The 13,528-nt window shown below is 57.3% G+C and overlaps 1 protein-coding gene across 1 annotated transcript; it reads right to left on the bottom strand.

Moving 5' to 3' along the window:
* Window positions 1-70: 70 nt before the first annotated feature.
* SLC17A7 (solute carrier family 17 member 7) lies at window positions 71-10,635 on the bottom strand. Its single transcript, XM_059903967.1, has 12 exons — window positions 10,530-10,635; window positions 6,134-6,386; window positions 5,070-5,188; window positions 4,670-4,784; window positions 4,503-4,590; window positions 4,148-4,234; window positions 3,914-4,056; window positions 3,116-3,265; window positions 2,809-2,941; window positions 2,035-2,145; window positions 1,713-1,840; window positions 71-1,481 (listed from the first exon to the last, which is right to left on the bottom strand). The coding sequence occupies exons 1-12, from the start codon at window positions 10,589-10,591 to the stop codon at window positions 1,188-1,190; spliced, it is 1,683 nt and encodes a 560-aa protein (XP_059759950.1). The 5' UTR covers window positions 10,592-10,635; the 3' UTR covers window positions 71-1,187.
* Between the last annotated feature and the right edge of the window lie 2,893 nt (window positions 10,636-13,528).

The raw sequence follows: 13,528 nt of genomic DNA, 5'->3' as shown, positions 1-13,528 counted from the left end.
GCCTGGACTCCTGGGTCTCAGGGAGAAGCGTGCTGGGGACTCCCAAGGCCAATGACGACTGGGTGTGTACACCAAAGCATTTTATTGGGAGAGGGGCAGGGCAGGGTTTACAATCACAGAGACAGAGACACAAAGACACAACCCTGCCCCGGGGAAAAGCACCCCTTTTCCCCAGCCCCATTCCCTTTCCTGGGATTCTGTGACTTCTCCTATATATGTTCCCCAAATTCTAAGCCGAAATAGGGGAATCTGAGAGGGGAAGGATCCCAGATTTGGAGTCATTTAGCCCCTGAGGGAGGCAACAAATGGCCACTGAGAAAATGAGGGTGGTTTGAAACCACCCAGAAGAATAAAGTGCAAGGAATTGGGGGGAAGAGGAGCATCTTGAACCACCATGGGAAAGTTCAATGCCGGTGGCTTCAAACCATTGAGTTGATGGACTTGAGCAGCCACTATTTAGACCTGAAAACCGTGTCAGAAAAAGTGCATGGGAGTGAAGAGAGGCATATTGTTAAAACTGCCATTTTGGTTGTTTCCCTAGGTATTGTGCTAAGCTAGGGAGAAGGTCTTGGGGAATTTGGTGCTTCAGCAGAATATGCTGGTGGAGGGAGGGGTGAAGAGGTGTGTGTGGGGGGGTGCTTGAAACTGCCATTTCCCCTCAGAAACGCTGGTGAGAATCAATCCCTAGAATGGCAGGGATGGGTGATTAGGTAAACCAACTTGGAAAATGCAGAATAGAGTTGGGAGAGATTTGAAACTTCTAGACGGAAGACCTTGAATTTTTCTGAAAGGGGAGGGGGGGCTGAGTAATCTCAGGGCTTAGCCTGAGAGTCCCTGGGGTTAAAGGAAAGGGGGAGGTGCCCAAAACCACAAGAGAGAGTAAGAGATTGAACTGTCCATTCAAATAAAGCCCTGAAAGGAGAGATTTGAAACCACTGAGGCAGAAAAAGTGGAGAAGGGAAACTTTAGGGGAATTTGGGTATCCTTGAAACTGCCAGTCTGCAGCTTCACTACCCCTGAGAGGCAATTGGGAGGGGAAGAGGATTTGACAGCACTGGGAACAAGGGAGAGTGCTTCTTAGGCCTGAGGCAGGACAGAGAGGACTGGGGTTCCTTGACAGTGTCACTCAGGCCAGAGATGTGTGGAATGGAGGTCCTGGAAACTGCCATCCAGCGGGAGGCACACGGTCAGTAGCCCCGGACCGGGGGTGGGGGTCTTGGGGGTTGAACTGTGCTGTGTGTAGCTCCATAGGAGGGAGGGGGAGCAGGGGGTGCCCCGGGGGGCTCAGCCTCATCCTCCATTTCGCTTTCGTCACTGCCAGCCAGCTGGTCGTGGCCAACAAAGCCACATTTCTCTTCGCTCATCTCCTCAGGCTCCGCCCACGGCTGCTTCTCTCCGGAAGCGAAGACCCCGTAGAAGATAACTCCTCCATAGTGCACCAGGGAGGCAATGAGGAACACATACTGCCACTCCTCCCGAGTCTGGGGCGGGGACAATGGGGAGGTGAAGTCAGAGGACAGAGAAACAGGAGGTGGAGAGAGAACCTGAGCGGGGCGGGGGCAGGGAGGCCCAGAGAAAGGGAGACCGAGATCCAGAAAGAGGCTGAAAGAGACCCAGAGAGGGCAGGGATGGAGCCCAGGGAGGGTGGCGCACGTCAGGAGGGTAATATACACAAATTTGGAGGGCAAGTGGGTCAGGGCCCGCGCACGGACCTTGTGCTTAGTCATGGCACCCACGATGATGGGGCACACCATGCCGGACAACGTGCCCACGCCGTTGGAGATGCCCATGAGGATGCTGGCATAGCGCGGGGCGATGTCCAGGTGGTTCACGTTGAACCCTGGCAAGGCGAGCCAGGAGACGTCACAGCCGATTCTCGCTCGAGTGACTCCTCCCCCACCCCTACCTCCCCCCTCCCCGCCGTTCTGGCTTTTTAGTCCACCTTTTGCGAGGCTGGGAGGTCCCCTTCCTGAGCCAGGAATTTCCCCACAGAGGTGACCAGAGTTCCCCCAGGGGCGGATCGGCGGTTCTCACCAGAGATGGCGAAGCCGCTGAAGCCCACTGCGAGGACAAGGAAGGAGATGGCCACGCCCTTGGAGTGCGAGTAGCCGACCACCAGCAGCAGCGTGGCTTCCATGCCAAAGCCTACAGAGAGCCGCTTATCTGAGCGCAGGCCGCCCCACGCCTCTCCAGACCCGTTCCCGCCGCAGCCGACCCCTATTCGCCCCAGTCTGGACACTTCCACGCCTGTCCCTGGCTTTGTTCCCCATTCTGTCCGCGCCCGCCCTAACCAAGCCCTCACCTCCCCAATGCCTGGCCCTTGGCCACGCGCACAGGCTCGCCGCCCCCGACCTGGCACTCCGTGGCCCCACCCACTGACTAGGCCACGCCCTGAAGACGCAGGGTCCAGGCCCCACCCAGGCACCTTCGCACCTTCCCTTTCTGTCCCTATTCATTACACTCAGACCTTTGTCTCTCCAGGTTCCCCCTCTTCATCACCCAGTTCCCATCCTACTCTGGCCAGCCTCGTATAGACCCCGTCCTTCCAGACCCAACGTGGTCTCGCCTTTGCTCCACCTGGACAGCAATACCTGCCTTGCCCTTCTACCCCTCGGCCCCTGAGGCTGCTACCTGCCATTCTGTTCCAACCAAGTCTGGTCTCACCCTGGCTCAGCCTTTTTGGACGCGCCCCTGGGCACGCCCTCTGACCTCTGCCCCTTCCTCAGAGTCCGGCCCCCTAGATCTGCCCCACGGCGCTCTGCCCCTCCCAGGCTGTCCCAGACCAGATCCAGGCCCCGCCCCACTCACCCCCACAGTTCATCAACTTGCGCACGTTGGTGGTGGACATGATACGGCGGCTCCTGAGGAAGTCGGCGATCTGGCCTCCAATGGGCACGATGATGGTCATGACCAGGTGAGGCAGCGCTGACACCAGGCCCACCTGCGCCAGCGGGCGTACAGGGAGGGGGCTCAGGGGCCACGTGCCCGGGGTCTCCACGGCTCAGGTACCACTGGCTCCTCCCTGTGCCCCGTTCCAACCCCTTGGGATCCAGGTCCCTCTCCTTCCCCCCTCAACCCCCGCCGCTCCCGCAGCACCCTCCCTTCTGGGCCCAACCTTGCTGATCTCAAAGCCGAACACTTCTTCGAAGTAGGCGGGCTGGGAGATAAGAAGCAAGTAGAACGTCCAACTGCGGCAGAAGTTGGCCACGATAATGGCGTAAACTGGCATGGACGTGAAGAAGCGCCGCCAGGGTGTGTTAAACTTCTGTGGTGGGCGAGAGGAGGGACGGCTAAGACAGAGAGCGGGGCTGGGCGCTCTCCGTGTCCCTACAGGGATCCCACTATAGTCCGCAGAGACCCAGGTTTCCCGATCTCACTAAAACCTCCAAGGACGCAGGGTCGCCAGCCTGACCACGTCCCCATAGGAACGTTGGCATCCTAGCCTCACAGTAACACTTCAGGGATGCAGGGGTCCCGACTCTACAGTGGCCCTCAGGTTGGCAGGTGTCCGGAGCCCACGATGACCTTCAGAGACTCATAAATGGACCCAAGAGTCTCTTTCCATCCAATTACGCCCCCTAATTCTAGCCTCACCCACCCCGAGGTCTAAGCAAAACCTCACATTCTAATCCGCCTCTGCAGGTTTAACCACGCCCATCAGTGGTTCCGCCCACCTCGCCACCAAGCCCTGCTCTCAGCACCTGCTAATGCCGTTCTCTCCGGGCTTTAACACCGCCTCCTAGGTTCTAGCTCCATCCACCTTGCGTTCCCATCAAGTCTCCTCTAAATGTCTATGCAAACCCACCAAGATCTACATGCAGTGCGGGTTCAAAGCCCATTTTTCTCCTGCGTCCCTGCCTCGATATCTCTCCTCTCCCCACCACGCCCCCGCCCCGCAGGCTTGGGCCCGGACCGTGACGGGGTTCATGAGTTTGGCGCTCTCGCCGATGGCGTCCTCGATGTACTTGCGCTCCTCCTCGGAAATGCTAGGGTGCAGCGCCGGGGACTCGTAGGAGACGAGCAGCCAGAACAGGTACCAGAAGATCCCGAAGCTGCCTGGGGGGGTCAGGAGGGGGATGGAAGCGAGGTGACGACCGGCCTCGCTCTGCCCCAGCGCCACCCGGACCCAGGCGTCCGGGCCCCTCACCGTAGACGTAGAACACAGAGCTCCATCCTGAGTACTGCACCAGGACCCCGGCGAGAGGCATCGCGACCACTGCCCCAGCATAGGAACCTATGGGGGATGATACAGGATGGAGAAGAGTCCCATTCTCCCTCAAATGCAATAAGGCGGATTCCCAGCCCCCACCTTTCTGGGACACAGATGCACAGGCCACAGCCCCTCCTCCCTCGGATACTTCAGTCTGGGTCACCAGCCCCCTCCTCTCTCAGACCCGGGAGTCCAAGCCCTCATTCCCCTCCTTCCTCAGACCTAAGAGTCCATACTCCAGCCCCCTACATCCTCAGACCCACAAGGCTGGATCCCAGCCCCTTCCTCTCACCGCAAAAGGCTGTTGTTGCCAGGCGACTCCGCTCTAAGGGCGGGGCCCATTTGCTCCAGATCCCGTGGCAGGCGGGGTACGTGACCCCCTAGGGAGGAGAAAGCCAAAGTCAACGAGAAGAGGCGAGGCTAGAACGGCGGCGGGGGTCATAGGGGGCGGAGCTTTACCTCTACCAACCCCTGCAGGATCCTCACGAAGATGACACAGCCATAGTGGACACGGGCAGCCGAGGGGATCAACATGTTTAGAGTGGAGGTAGCCACAATAGCAAAGCCAAAAACCCTGATAGGAAGAGTTCGTGGTCCGAGAAAAGAGTCCAGCTACCCCGCCATACCTAGGATTCTGCCCTTTCCTCCCACAGCAGGCGAGGCCCTGCGCCCCCAGAACCCCAGGCCCCACCTTCTCTGTGACCCCCCACCTTCCACAATCACAAGCCCCGCCTTTCTCTAGGACCCTGGTCCAGAACCCAGGCTCCTCCCATTTTCCCGGAGTCAGCCCCCAAATGCAAGGCCAAACCCTCTAACTCCACCCACACTCTGCCGCCCACTTTGAGACCCCACCCCATACCTGTTGGCTGCGAATTTTTGGCAAATAAATCCTCCAGGAATCTGGGTGACAATGTAGCCCCAGAAAAAGGAGCCGTGTATGAGGCCAACAGTCTCTGGATCCCAGCTGAACTGAGCTTTCTGTGGGCCAAAAGTCACATCAAACCAGCATCTCTGCCCCAGGTTCTGCTCCTCCACCAATCAGCACCCACAGACAGTCCCTCATCCAATCAGCAACAAGGATCCCCTCTCGCCTTCAAAACACCTGCCAATCAGAGCTCGTGCCACCTACCCCAACTCTGTTCCTCCATGTTGCTAAGACCGCACTACCTTAGCAGTGGGGCCTGTTGCTGCCTAGAAGCCTAGCTCTGCCTGCTTCCCTGTCTCAGGGTCCCTTCTCTGAATGTCTAGGGGCCCATATATGGGGGTGGGGGTTCTTTCTCCACTTCTAACCAATGTACAAACCGTTTGCTGATTGACCAGGATGGGGTCTAGGCAGGGACAAGAAGTAGCCAAAAGGTCGGGCCTGATTGGAAGGGAACAAGGGGCGGGTAGGCCACAGCCCAAATCAGGAATTTTTTTCTGAGGCGGGGTCATGGCCTATACCGAAATTAAAATAGGGAGAAAGTCTGAAATGAGGCGGAGCTTTAGGTAACGACCAGAGCAGATGGGGGAGGGATTTAAGCAACGGTGGAACTTCAGAAAATCCAGAATCAAAATTCACGGTGGAACCTGAGTTGCACCTGGGATTAAGATGCAACACTGGAACAGGTGTGGGACGCAGGTGGAGCAAAGTTGCTAGGAAGCCCAAAATGGAGCAGAGGCAACACATAGGGAACCTAATGATGGGCAGTCTGCATTTTGAAATCAGAGACCTGAAACAAATAGGGGCGGGGCTTCATTTAGATGGGGGCGGGGCTTAGGAAGGGAAGAGCCCCGAGATGAGATGGAGCTGAGGGGGCAGCACAAATGGGAGGGGCTACTCAGGCTTTGGTGTGGAAGGGGCGTGGTGTGGGCGGGTGTGACGTCATCAGAGGGCGTGGGCAGTGTTATCAGCAGCCTGAGGTAGCATCCGCCCTGAGCTACCTGCACCACCACGTGGCCCCCGCGGTGGGTCGTGCTGTTGTTGACCATGGAGACAATGGCCACGCCCAGGTTGCAGCGGATGCCGAAGCTGATGCAGAAGCCCAGGCCGCTCATGATGGCGATAATGTAGCGGCGAGGGAGACCAAAGCAGGTGCAATCCACGACCGGCTGGTCCCGGGTCTGCGTCGTCACCGGGCGCCCATCAGCACTCAGCTCCAGCGTCTCTGCACCTTCCTGCCGCTTCTCCAGAAGACTGAGAGGCAGCAAGGGTCAGACTCAGACGTCCAGTCCCCAGCCCCCTCCTCCCATGACACAAAAGTCCAGGGCAAAATCTGCTTTTCAAGACCCGGGATTCTAAGCCCGCACTCCCTCTTTCCCCAGGGGTCCAGCCCCTGACTCCCTTCTCCCCCTCTGGATCCAGGAATCTGGACCCCGGTCTCCATCTCCCTCAGATGAGGAATTCGCACCCCCAGGCCCTTCCTCCCTCAGACTTGAGTGGGGAACTCCTCAGTTCCCTTCTCCCCCAGCCCTGTCACCTCTTGACTCAGTTGTTTTAGACCCAGGCTACCCTTTGCGATCCAAAACCCTGTGACCCCAGCCCTCCCCGCCAAGGTCCAGAGACACTCTCCAGCCCCCTCTTCCAGATATGAGCCTATTTGAGGAAGCAAAAGGCACTAAGGAGATGCTTCAGCAAAGGTGTCAAAAGAACAGATGCTTCTCAGCCACGTCTGCTATGTATACGGTCCCCCCTCCTCCCCTGCCCCCTGTGGCATGCCCTTCCCTGCTTCCAGGCACCAGTTGTGGGCCTGACATCCAGCTGACTCCATTCAGCCACTGGAAGCCCATTCCCAGGGATTGGGGGTGCGGAGACGTCCAGGGCACTGGAATCCAGCAGCCCAGCTGGATATCCCTGGAGAAACTTGAGTTCAGGCTGTCAGCCTAGGGGGTAGGGAGGAGGAGTGGCGGGAGGTGTCCTGGCAAGGGACAGATGGCCCTGGTAGGGGGATTGGCTCAGTCCCCAGTGAGGCTCTCGCCCCCGCCTGTTCTGGATCCAGGATTGAGTCTGTGATGATGTATAGGGTACTTGGAGGGCCACCTCAAATCCAGAGAGAGGCTGCAGGGAGAAAGAGGTGCCCTGAGATGGGTGTGGAAAGATTCAAAAGGAGGGCTACAGAGACAGGGTGAGGAGTGCAGAGGCTGAGAGAAAGAGGGTCAGAGACACAGAGGAAGGAGAGAGACCCAGAGAGAAGGGGACAGATATCCAGAGAGAGACAGACATCCAGTCAAGAAGAGAATAAGACAGGGGCAGAGACCCTGAGAGAAGGTGGGGGACAGCACAAAGACCCTGAGAAGGAAAGGGACAGAAACCCAGAGAGGGACCCAAAGTCAGGTAGAGACAGAAACCCAGGAGAGAGAACACAGAGGCAGAGACCCAGAACGCTGAGAGAAACATGGAGAGACTAGGAGCGTGAGGAGAGACAGACTAGGGATATGATTTGTGAGGTGCGGCCCCGCTCCGAGGCGGGTAGGCAGCCAGGGGATCGGGCTGGATCCCAGGAAGGGGCTAGAACAGATGGAGGCGAGGGAGACTGGGACGGGGGAGGAAAGAACAGCCAGACGGTCTGGGAGGAGGCGGGTGGAAGAGAGGAGAACAGCAGCCCTCCCCATCCTAGAACTTAAGGAAGTGGAGGAGGGGGTTAAGAAATGGGCGGTGGGTGGAGAAAGGGACGGGGGAGCTGACAGAACCTAGCGGGATGCGGAATGAGACCCTGGGCAGAGAGCCAGAGAGAGGGGAATGGAAGCCCCCAGAATGAATAGCACAGGGTGGTAGGGACTGCCCTCCACCAGAACAGGCCAGCCAATGAGATTAGAATTTGACCCAGGTTGCTCTCACATGCTATTTGACCCTGAAACTCAAGATATGATTGCAGCCCCTGAAATGTGATATTCATTGTTAATACTAGGACATAGATCTTAGATCAAGGCTTTCTAAACCGAGGGAGGCAGTCTCAGTATTCCATACCTATAAAATGGGGGCAAGAGTAGAATGTGAGGTTACAAAGAGGGAACTTCAAGGTGATATTATCATTTCAGAAGAAGAGAACCAGGGATGCAGAGATGAAGGTGCCCCCAATACTTCACAGAGGACAAGAACAGAGAGGGGAGACCCTGGATAGGGTCCTTTTTCCTCTCTGGATGCCTGGAACTCAGGTCTAGGGACTTGGTGGTGAGGAAAAGCAGCACTTAGGAGGCAGGTAACCAAAATGAAGACGGTGTCTCAACCTGCCTCTCTGGGTCTCTGCCTCTGCTTCTTGCAGATTCTCGGTCCACTCCCCTCTCCCCCGTCCCAGGTCTCTGTTCTCTTATATCCCTTTGGTTCTCCCTTATCTTCCTATTGTACAACTGAGGAAACTGAGGCTCAGGAAGTGGAAGTACCATGTCCAAGGTCACACACAAGAGTAGCAATGGGGCCTGACCACTTCCTGGCCCTCAGCATCACCCCTCCCAAGGCCTGGCTCTCAGAAAGGAGGTATTTTGGCTCCTGTCTCTACTGTATTCCCCTTCCCCCCCTTGTCCTTGCCCCAAGTCATCTGGGTTACTGTGTGTTTCCTGGTCTGAGGGAGTTTTCCACCCACTCCAGCATCACTCATCTCGAGGAAGTCTGCAGCCTCCATCCCAGACTTGGTAGGGAGACTGACCTGGGTTCGAATGATGCCGTATTTATTCAGCCATTGTTTTCCCCCCCTTTTCCAACTGTGCTTCAGTTTCCCCAGCTTTGTCTAGAGGATTAAAAGGAATCAGGGTGTTGTGTCCAATACAGGGCATTCCCCCTGTCTCGCCAACCATCAAAGTGAACCCCAGGATTCAGATGCTCTTCTGGGCTCAAACTCCTTGGTGACTGTCCTGGTGGGAGCCCTGAACTCTGGGGTCTCTAGGGGCTCAGAAGGCAGCTCAGAGAGGTGACGGTAAGGCAGAGACAGATGGAGAGAAACCCAAACACAGAGAAGCTGAGAAACGGAGACTGAGGGAGAGGGCCTGAGAAACACATCCCTCCTGCTGCCGTCCCCCTTCCCAGCCCCTCCACCAGCACGTCTCTCTCCCTCTCCTGACTTCACACTGATGTATTTTGAGAAACTCGTGAAAGGAGGTGAGAAAAAGGGTGGGGAGGGGCTGGAAGATTAGGAAAAGAAGGGGTGAGGTTATCTCATCTCCCCACCCCCCTCCCATCACTGTGCCATCCTCCTGCCCCCTCCCTTCTGTCCAGCTTTATTCCCATCTCTCACGTTACTGAAGGGTGGGGTAACTTTGGAGCTAGTAGGTGATCTGCAGCAAGCAGGGCTAGTGTTAGACTTAGAGAAGGACCTGCATGGTCTAGTGAGCTGGTCAATCAAAGATGGGATCAGAGCTGTGGGCCAAGGGGACCCAAGGGTCTGAGGGAATGGCGGCAGGGGCATAGTGCTGATGAGGCCATCTCCTCCCCGCACTGTAGCCAGATATTTTTAGGCTTCTCCGCAGCTGAGTAATTTCTCTGACTTGGAGCCAGGGCTGGGGTTGGGGGTGAGAGACTCGGGAGAGGTGTCCAGACTGCTCTGGGGACACCCAGGTCACTGGGGTCATCTCTTTGGCTGGAAGGAAGTCCCTCTGAGCTCTAGCCTGTACCCTTTGGGAAGTCTGTCCTACCCCAGGAGCCTAATTTTTGGCCGGCAACTCCCTTCTCCACCAGAGACCCAGGATACCCTGGCTTCTTCCTGCCAGCTTAACTCTCCTCAAGGACAAGGACCAATGGGCCCCAATCCGATTTAGCTTCAGATTAAACTCTCTGAGAGATGGAAACTGGCAAACACACAGAGATGGAGAGACCCGGGGTGGAGGAATAAAAACCCAGAGAGAGGGTCAGAGACCCAAAGGAGAGGGTCAGAGGCCCTAGGGCAGGGAGTTGGGGGACAGAGATTCAGAGAGAGAGCGACAAAGACCTAGACAGAGGGGTTGTAGAGAACTAGTGAGAGCAATGGCCAGAGAGCGGGACAGAGACTCAGAGATAAAAGGAAACAGAGACCTAGAGAGAAGGAACAGAGATCTAAAGAGAGGAGGCAGAGAGAAGATAGGAGAACGGAGACCCAGAAGCGGGGGAGGGAGTCAGAGACCCAAACAAGGGGGATATATAATCCCAGAGAAAAGAACAGAGCCTGGGATGGGGTGGGGCGCAGAAAAATGATGGATGAGACAAGACCAGGGAGAGCGGCGCCGTCGGAGACCGAGGGAGAAAACTGGACAGATGGGTGTCCCCCCACCCATGGGTATCGCCTGTCTAGCTGTCCGTCTGCGCCCAGGTGGGAATGAGCGTCCTCCTCGGACCCTAGCCCTCTTCCCCGCCCAGGATCCCCACCGCGCTCACCGGTGCAGCCTCCCGAGGGCACGACCCGCCAGCTTCCGAAACTCCTCCTGGCGGAACTCCATGGCGGCTGCCCCTGCTGCTGGTCCCCCCCGCCCCGCCGATCCCCCCGCCCGCGGGCCCGGGCAGCCGCGTCCGGGTACCCGGGGTCCGCCCCGGCCCGGCCGGCCCCGCAGCTCCGCTCGGGGGGAAGGAGGCTGCGAGTGCGGGCTGTCTGGGGGCTGTCACTGGACTCAGCGTCGGGGGTGGGATGGGGCAAGGAGAGGCCCCGCCCATCCACGCTAGACCCCGCCCCTTGTATTCTAGTCCCGCCCGCCTTTCGCAGCCCTCCATCCCGGTTCTTGCCCCGCCCTTCCACTCCAAGACCACGCCTCTGGGTTCTGAACTCACGTGTCTGGGTTGCATCGCCCCCAGTTCTGTCCCTTCCCGGAACTACTCCCCCCTCATCCATCCCCCACCAGCTCCTTCTACCCCAGATTTTCTCTCCTCCCGAGTTCTTTCCCATCTGAGATTTGCTCCCCCCGATTCACAGTTCCCCCTAATTTCGTCCCCACATTTTCATCCCCTACAGTTTCATCTTCCTCTGAGTTTCCTTTGCGTTTCATCCTCCCAGCCCTATCCCTCCGAATTTCTGTGCCCTCCAGTTCCACATCCTGCCCAGCGCCCTCCATCCCCAGGCCGCCACATCCTCAGTTCCAACTTTCCCAGAGGGTTCTTTTCTCATTCAGGGAATTCCTTCCCCCTCCCTAGATTCCAACCCCCATTTCGATACACCCATTGTCCCTTCTAGTTCTTCCCCATCCAGTTTCTTCGCCCTTGACTCCCATCCACCTGTTTCCATTTTCCCCTTTTGAATTTCATGTCCCTCCAGTTCTATTTCCCCTCTAGGCGCATCCCGCCTTCCAGTTCCTTCATTTCCGATTTCCTTCCCATCTGAGTTCATCCCTTATAGTTATACTCCCTCCACCCCCAGTTGCTGGTCATTATTCCCTCCCTAGCCTCGGATCTATCTCCGCCCTATGAGTTCTCTCCCCACCCTGAGTTCTCTCCCCAGCCCTTGAGTTGTGTCCCCTTGGATATTTCTTTACCCCTGAGTTCTGTCCCCTCCCCTGGGATCTGTCCCTGCTTTGATATTTGCCCACACCCCCTGGAATCGGCACCAGGAATACGTCCGTGAGTTCTGTCCCCAGCTACTGAGTCCTCTCCCCGCACCTGAGTTCTGCCCCACCTTTTGGGATCTGTCCCCGCCTCGCCCGGGATCTGTCCCCGCCCCCTGATTTCTTACCCCACCCCTGAATTCCAGCCCCGCCCCCCTGGGGTTGAACCTCGACCTGTCTCCAGCCCGCTGGCAGGTCCTGCCCCGCTCCTTTCGCCGCCAGCCCCTCTTTCCGACGCCAGATCCAGGCCCCAGGAGGGTGCTCCTTTCCTCACTGCCTCCCTGGGTCTGGCCAAAAATACATTTGGGATTAAATTTTCATGATGTGGCACAGGTCCGCGAGGGAGTGGGAGGGAGCAGCCGGCGCGGCGGGCGGGCTCCACGGAAGGGATGGCCCGGCAGCCGCTGCCCGCCGCAGCCTCTAGCTTTGTCTCGCTGGGCCTCTGGGTGTCACAATTTTGCCTATGTTTGAGAAAACCCCGGATTCCCAGGGAGGAGAGGCTGGGGGCTGAGACTCCTGGGTCAGAGGGAGGAGGGAGCCTGGGGCTCGGACTCCAGAGTCTGAAGGAGTAGCCCGCGGATTCGTCCACACGCGCCACTCTGTGGTGACAGAATCCCCGGTCTGGGTGCGGAGGCGGCGGTCGCGGCTCCGGGCCAGGTGTGAAGGTGGAGCAGATGGTGAGGAGGAAGGAGTGGGAAGGGGGCCCAGCAGCTGCCAAATCCCGGGCCTTCGCCGGAACCATCACCATGGAGACCGAGGAAGGCAGAGAGGACCCAGCCCCACACTTTCGGGACCCGGGAATGAGTTCTTCTTCCTCCACGGAGGGTTCCCATGCAAACTACAAGTCCCAGCGGCCACTGGACTTCACCATTTGCTTCTGAAGAGCCGCTTACTCCGAGGGCCGCTGGGAGTTGTAGTTCTCTGAGACAACGGGCTGAAGTTGCGTTGCGCCCTCTGGTGGACATGGCGCCCAAGTTCGCTATTTCCGAGGCCCAAGGGACCCTACCCAATGTCATCCCCAAACTTTTTCACCTTCTCACCATCTAATCCCTCTTTCCCCACCCAATTCACTCAGTTCCAGCCACACTGGCCTCCTCGCTCTTCTTTCAACATCTACCACTGAGGCTCCTGCATTTACCTATCCTCCTGGGATTCACTATGGAAGAAGAGTGTGTTGGCAATCATTCATGAACTCAACAAATATTTATTGAGTTCCTACTAGGCATCAGGCATTGTCACACCATAGGGGACATAGCTCTAATGAGAGTATCACTGGGTATTGGGGACCACCAGAGGAGGATTCTAACTCAGCCAGGGAAGATCAAAGAAAGCCTGAAGTTTGAAAAGCTTCCCAGGAAAAGCTCACTAAAAGGGATGACTGGGAGGGTCGGGGCAGGGCATGGTGTAGAGTAAGGAGATGTGCCCTGTGAGGGCAAACAACCAGAGGTACTGGAGTAGACCTGGGTAGGTGTACTGGAGAAGAGGATACTAAGTAGGGGAATAGCAGAAACTAAGAAAAGGTGTAAAAAACTGGTGTGGTCAGGACACTGCTCAGTATGACTAGCCTGAGTGACTGGAAGAGGCCAAAAGGGAACATGAAGGGGGACTTCCCTGGCGGTCCAGTGGTTAGTACTCCACACTTCCACTGCAGGGGACATGGGTTTGATCCCTGGTCGGGAGCTAAGATCCCATGTGCCCTGCAGTGGGAAAAAAAAAAAAAAAAAAAAGGGAACATGAAGGCGACCAGACAGCACAGAACATTGAGTGCTAGCTGAGAGGCTTGGACTTTCTCCTAGGGGCACTGGGGAGCCAAAGAGGGGCTGTGAACAGGAGAGGGGCAAGGGC

This window comes from Balaenoptera ricei, chromosome 19 (assembly GCF_028023285.1).
Source record: "Balaenoptera ricei isolate mBalRic1 chromosome 19, mBalRic1.hap2, whole genome shotgun sequence".
NCBI classification, from domain to species: domain Eukaryota; kingdom Metazoa; phylum Chordata; class Mammalia; order Artiodactyla; family Balaenopteridae; genus Balaenoptera; species Balaenoptera ricei.
Note: the sequence above shows the minus strand (reverse complement) of the source record. Positions and strands in the feature narration are given on the sequence as shown.

Excerpts from the sequence above, each read along its gene's own strand:
- SLC17A7 (XM_059903967.1), bottom strand. The coding sequence starts at position 10,591 with ATGGAGTTCCGCCAGGAGGAGTTTCGGAAGCTGGCGGGTCGTGCCCTC. Across the intron at positions 4,235-4,502 it reads GGCAACAACAGCCTTTTGCG|GTTCCTATGCTGGGGCAGTG; the intron begins GTGAGAGGAAGG and ends CATCCCCCATAG. Across the intron at positions 2,942-3,115 it reads TCGGCTTTGAGATCAGCAAG|GTGGGCCTGGTGTCAGCGCT; the intron begins GTTGGGCCCAGA and ends CCGCTGGCGCAG.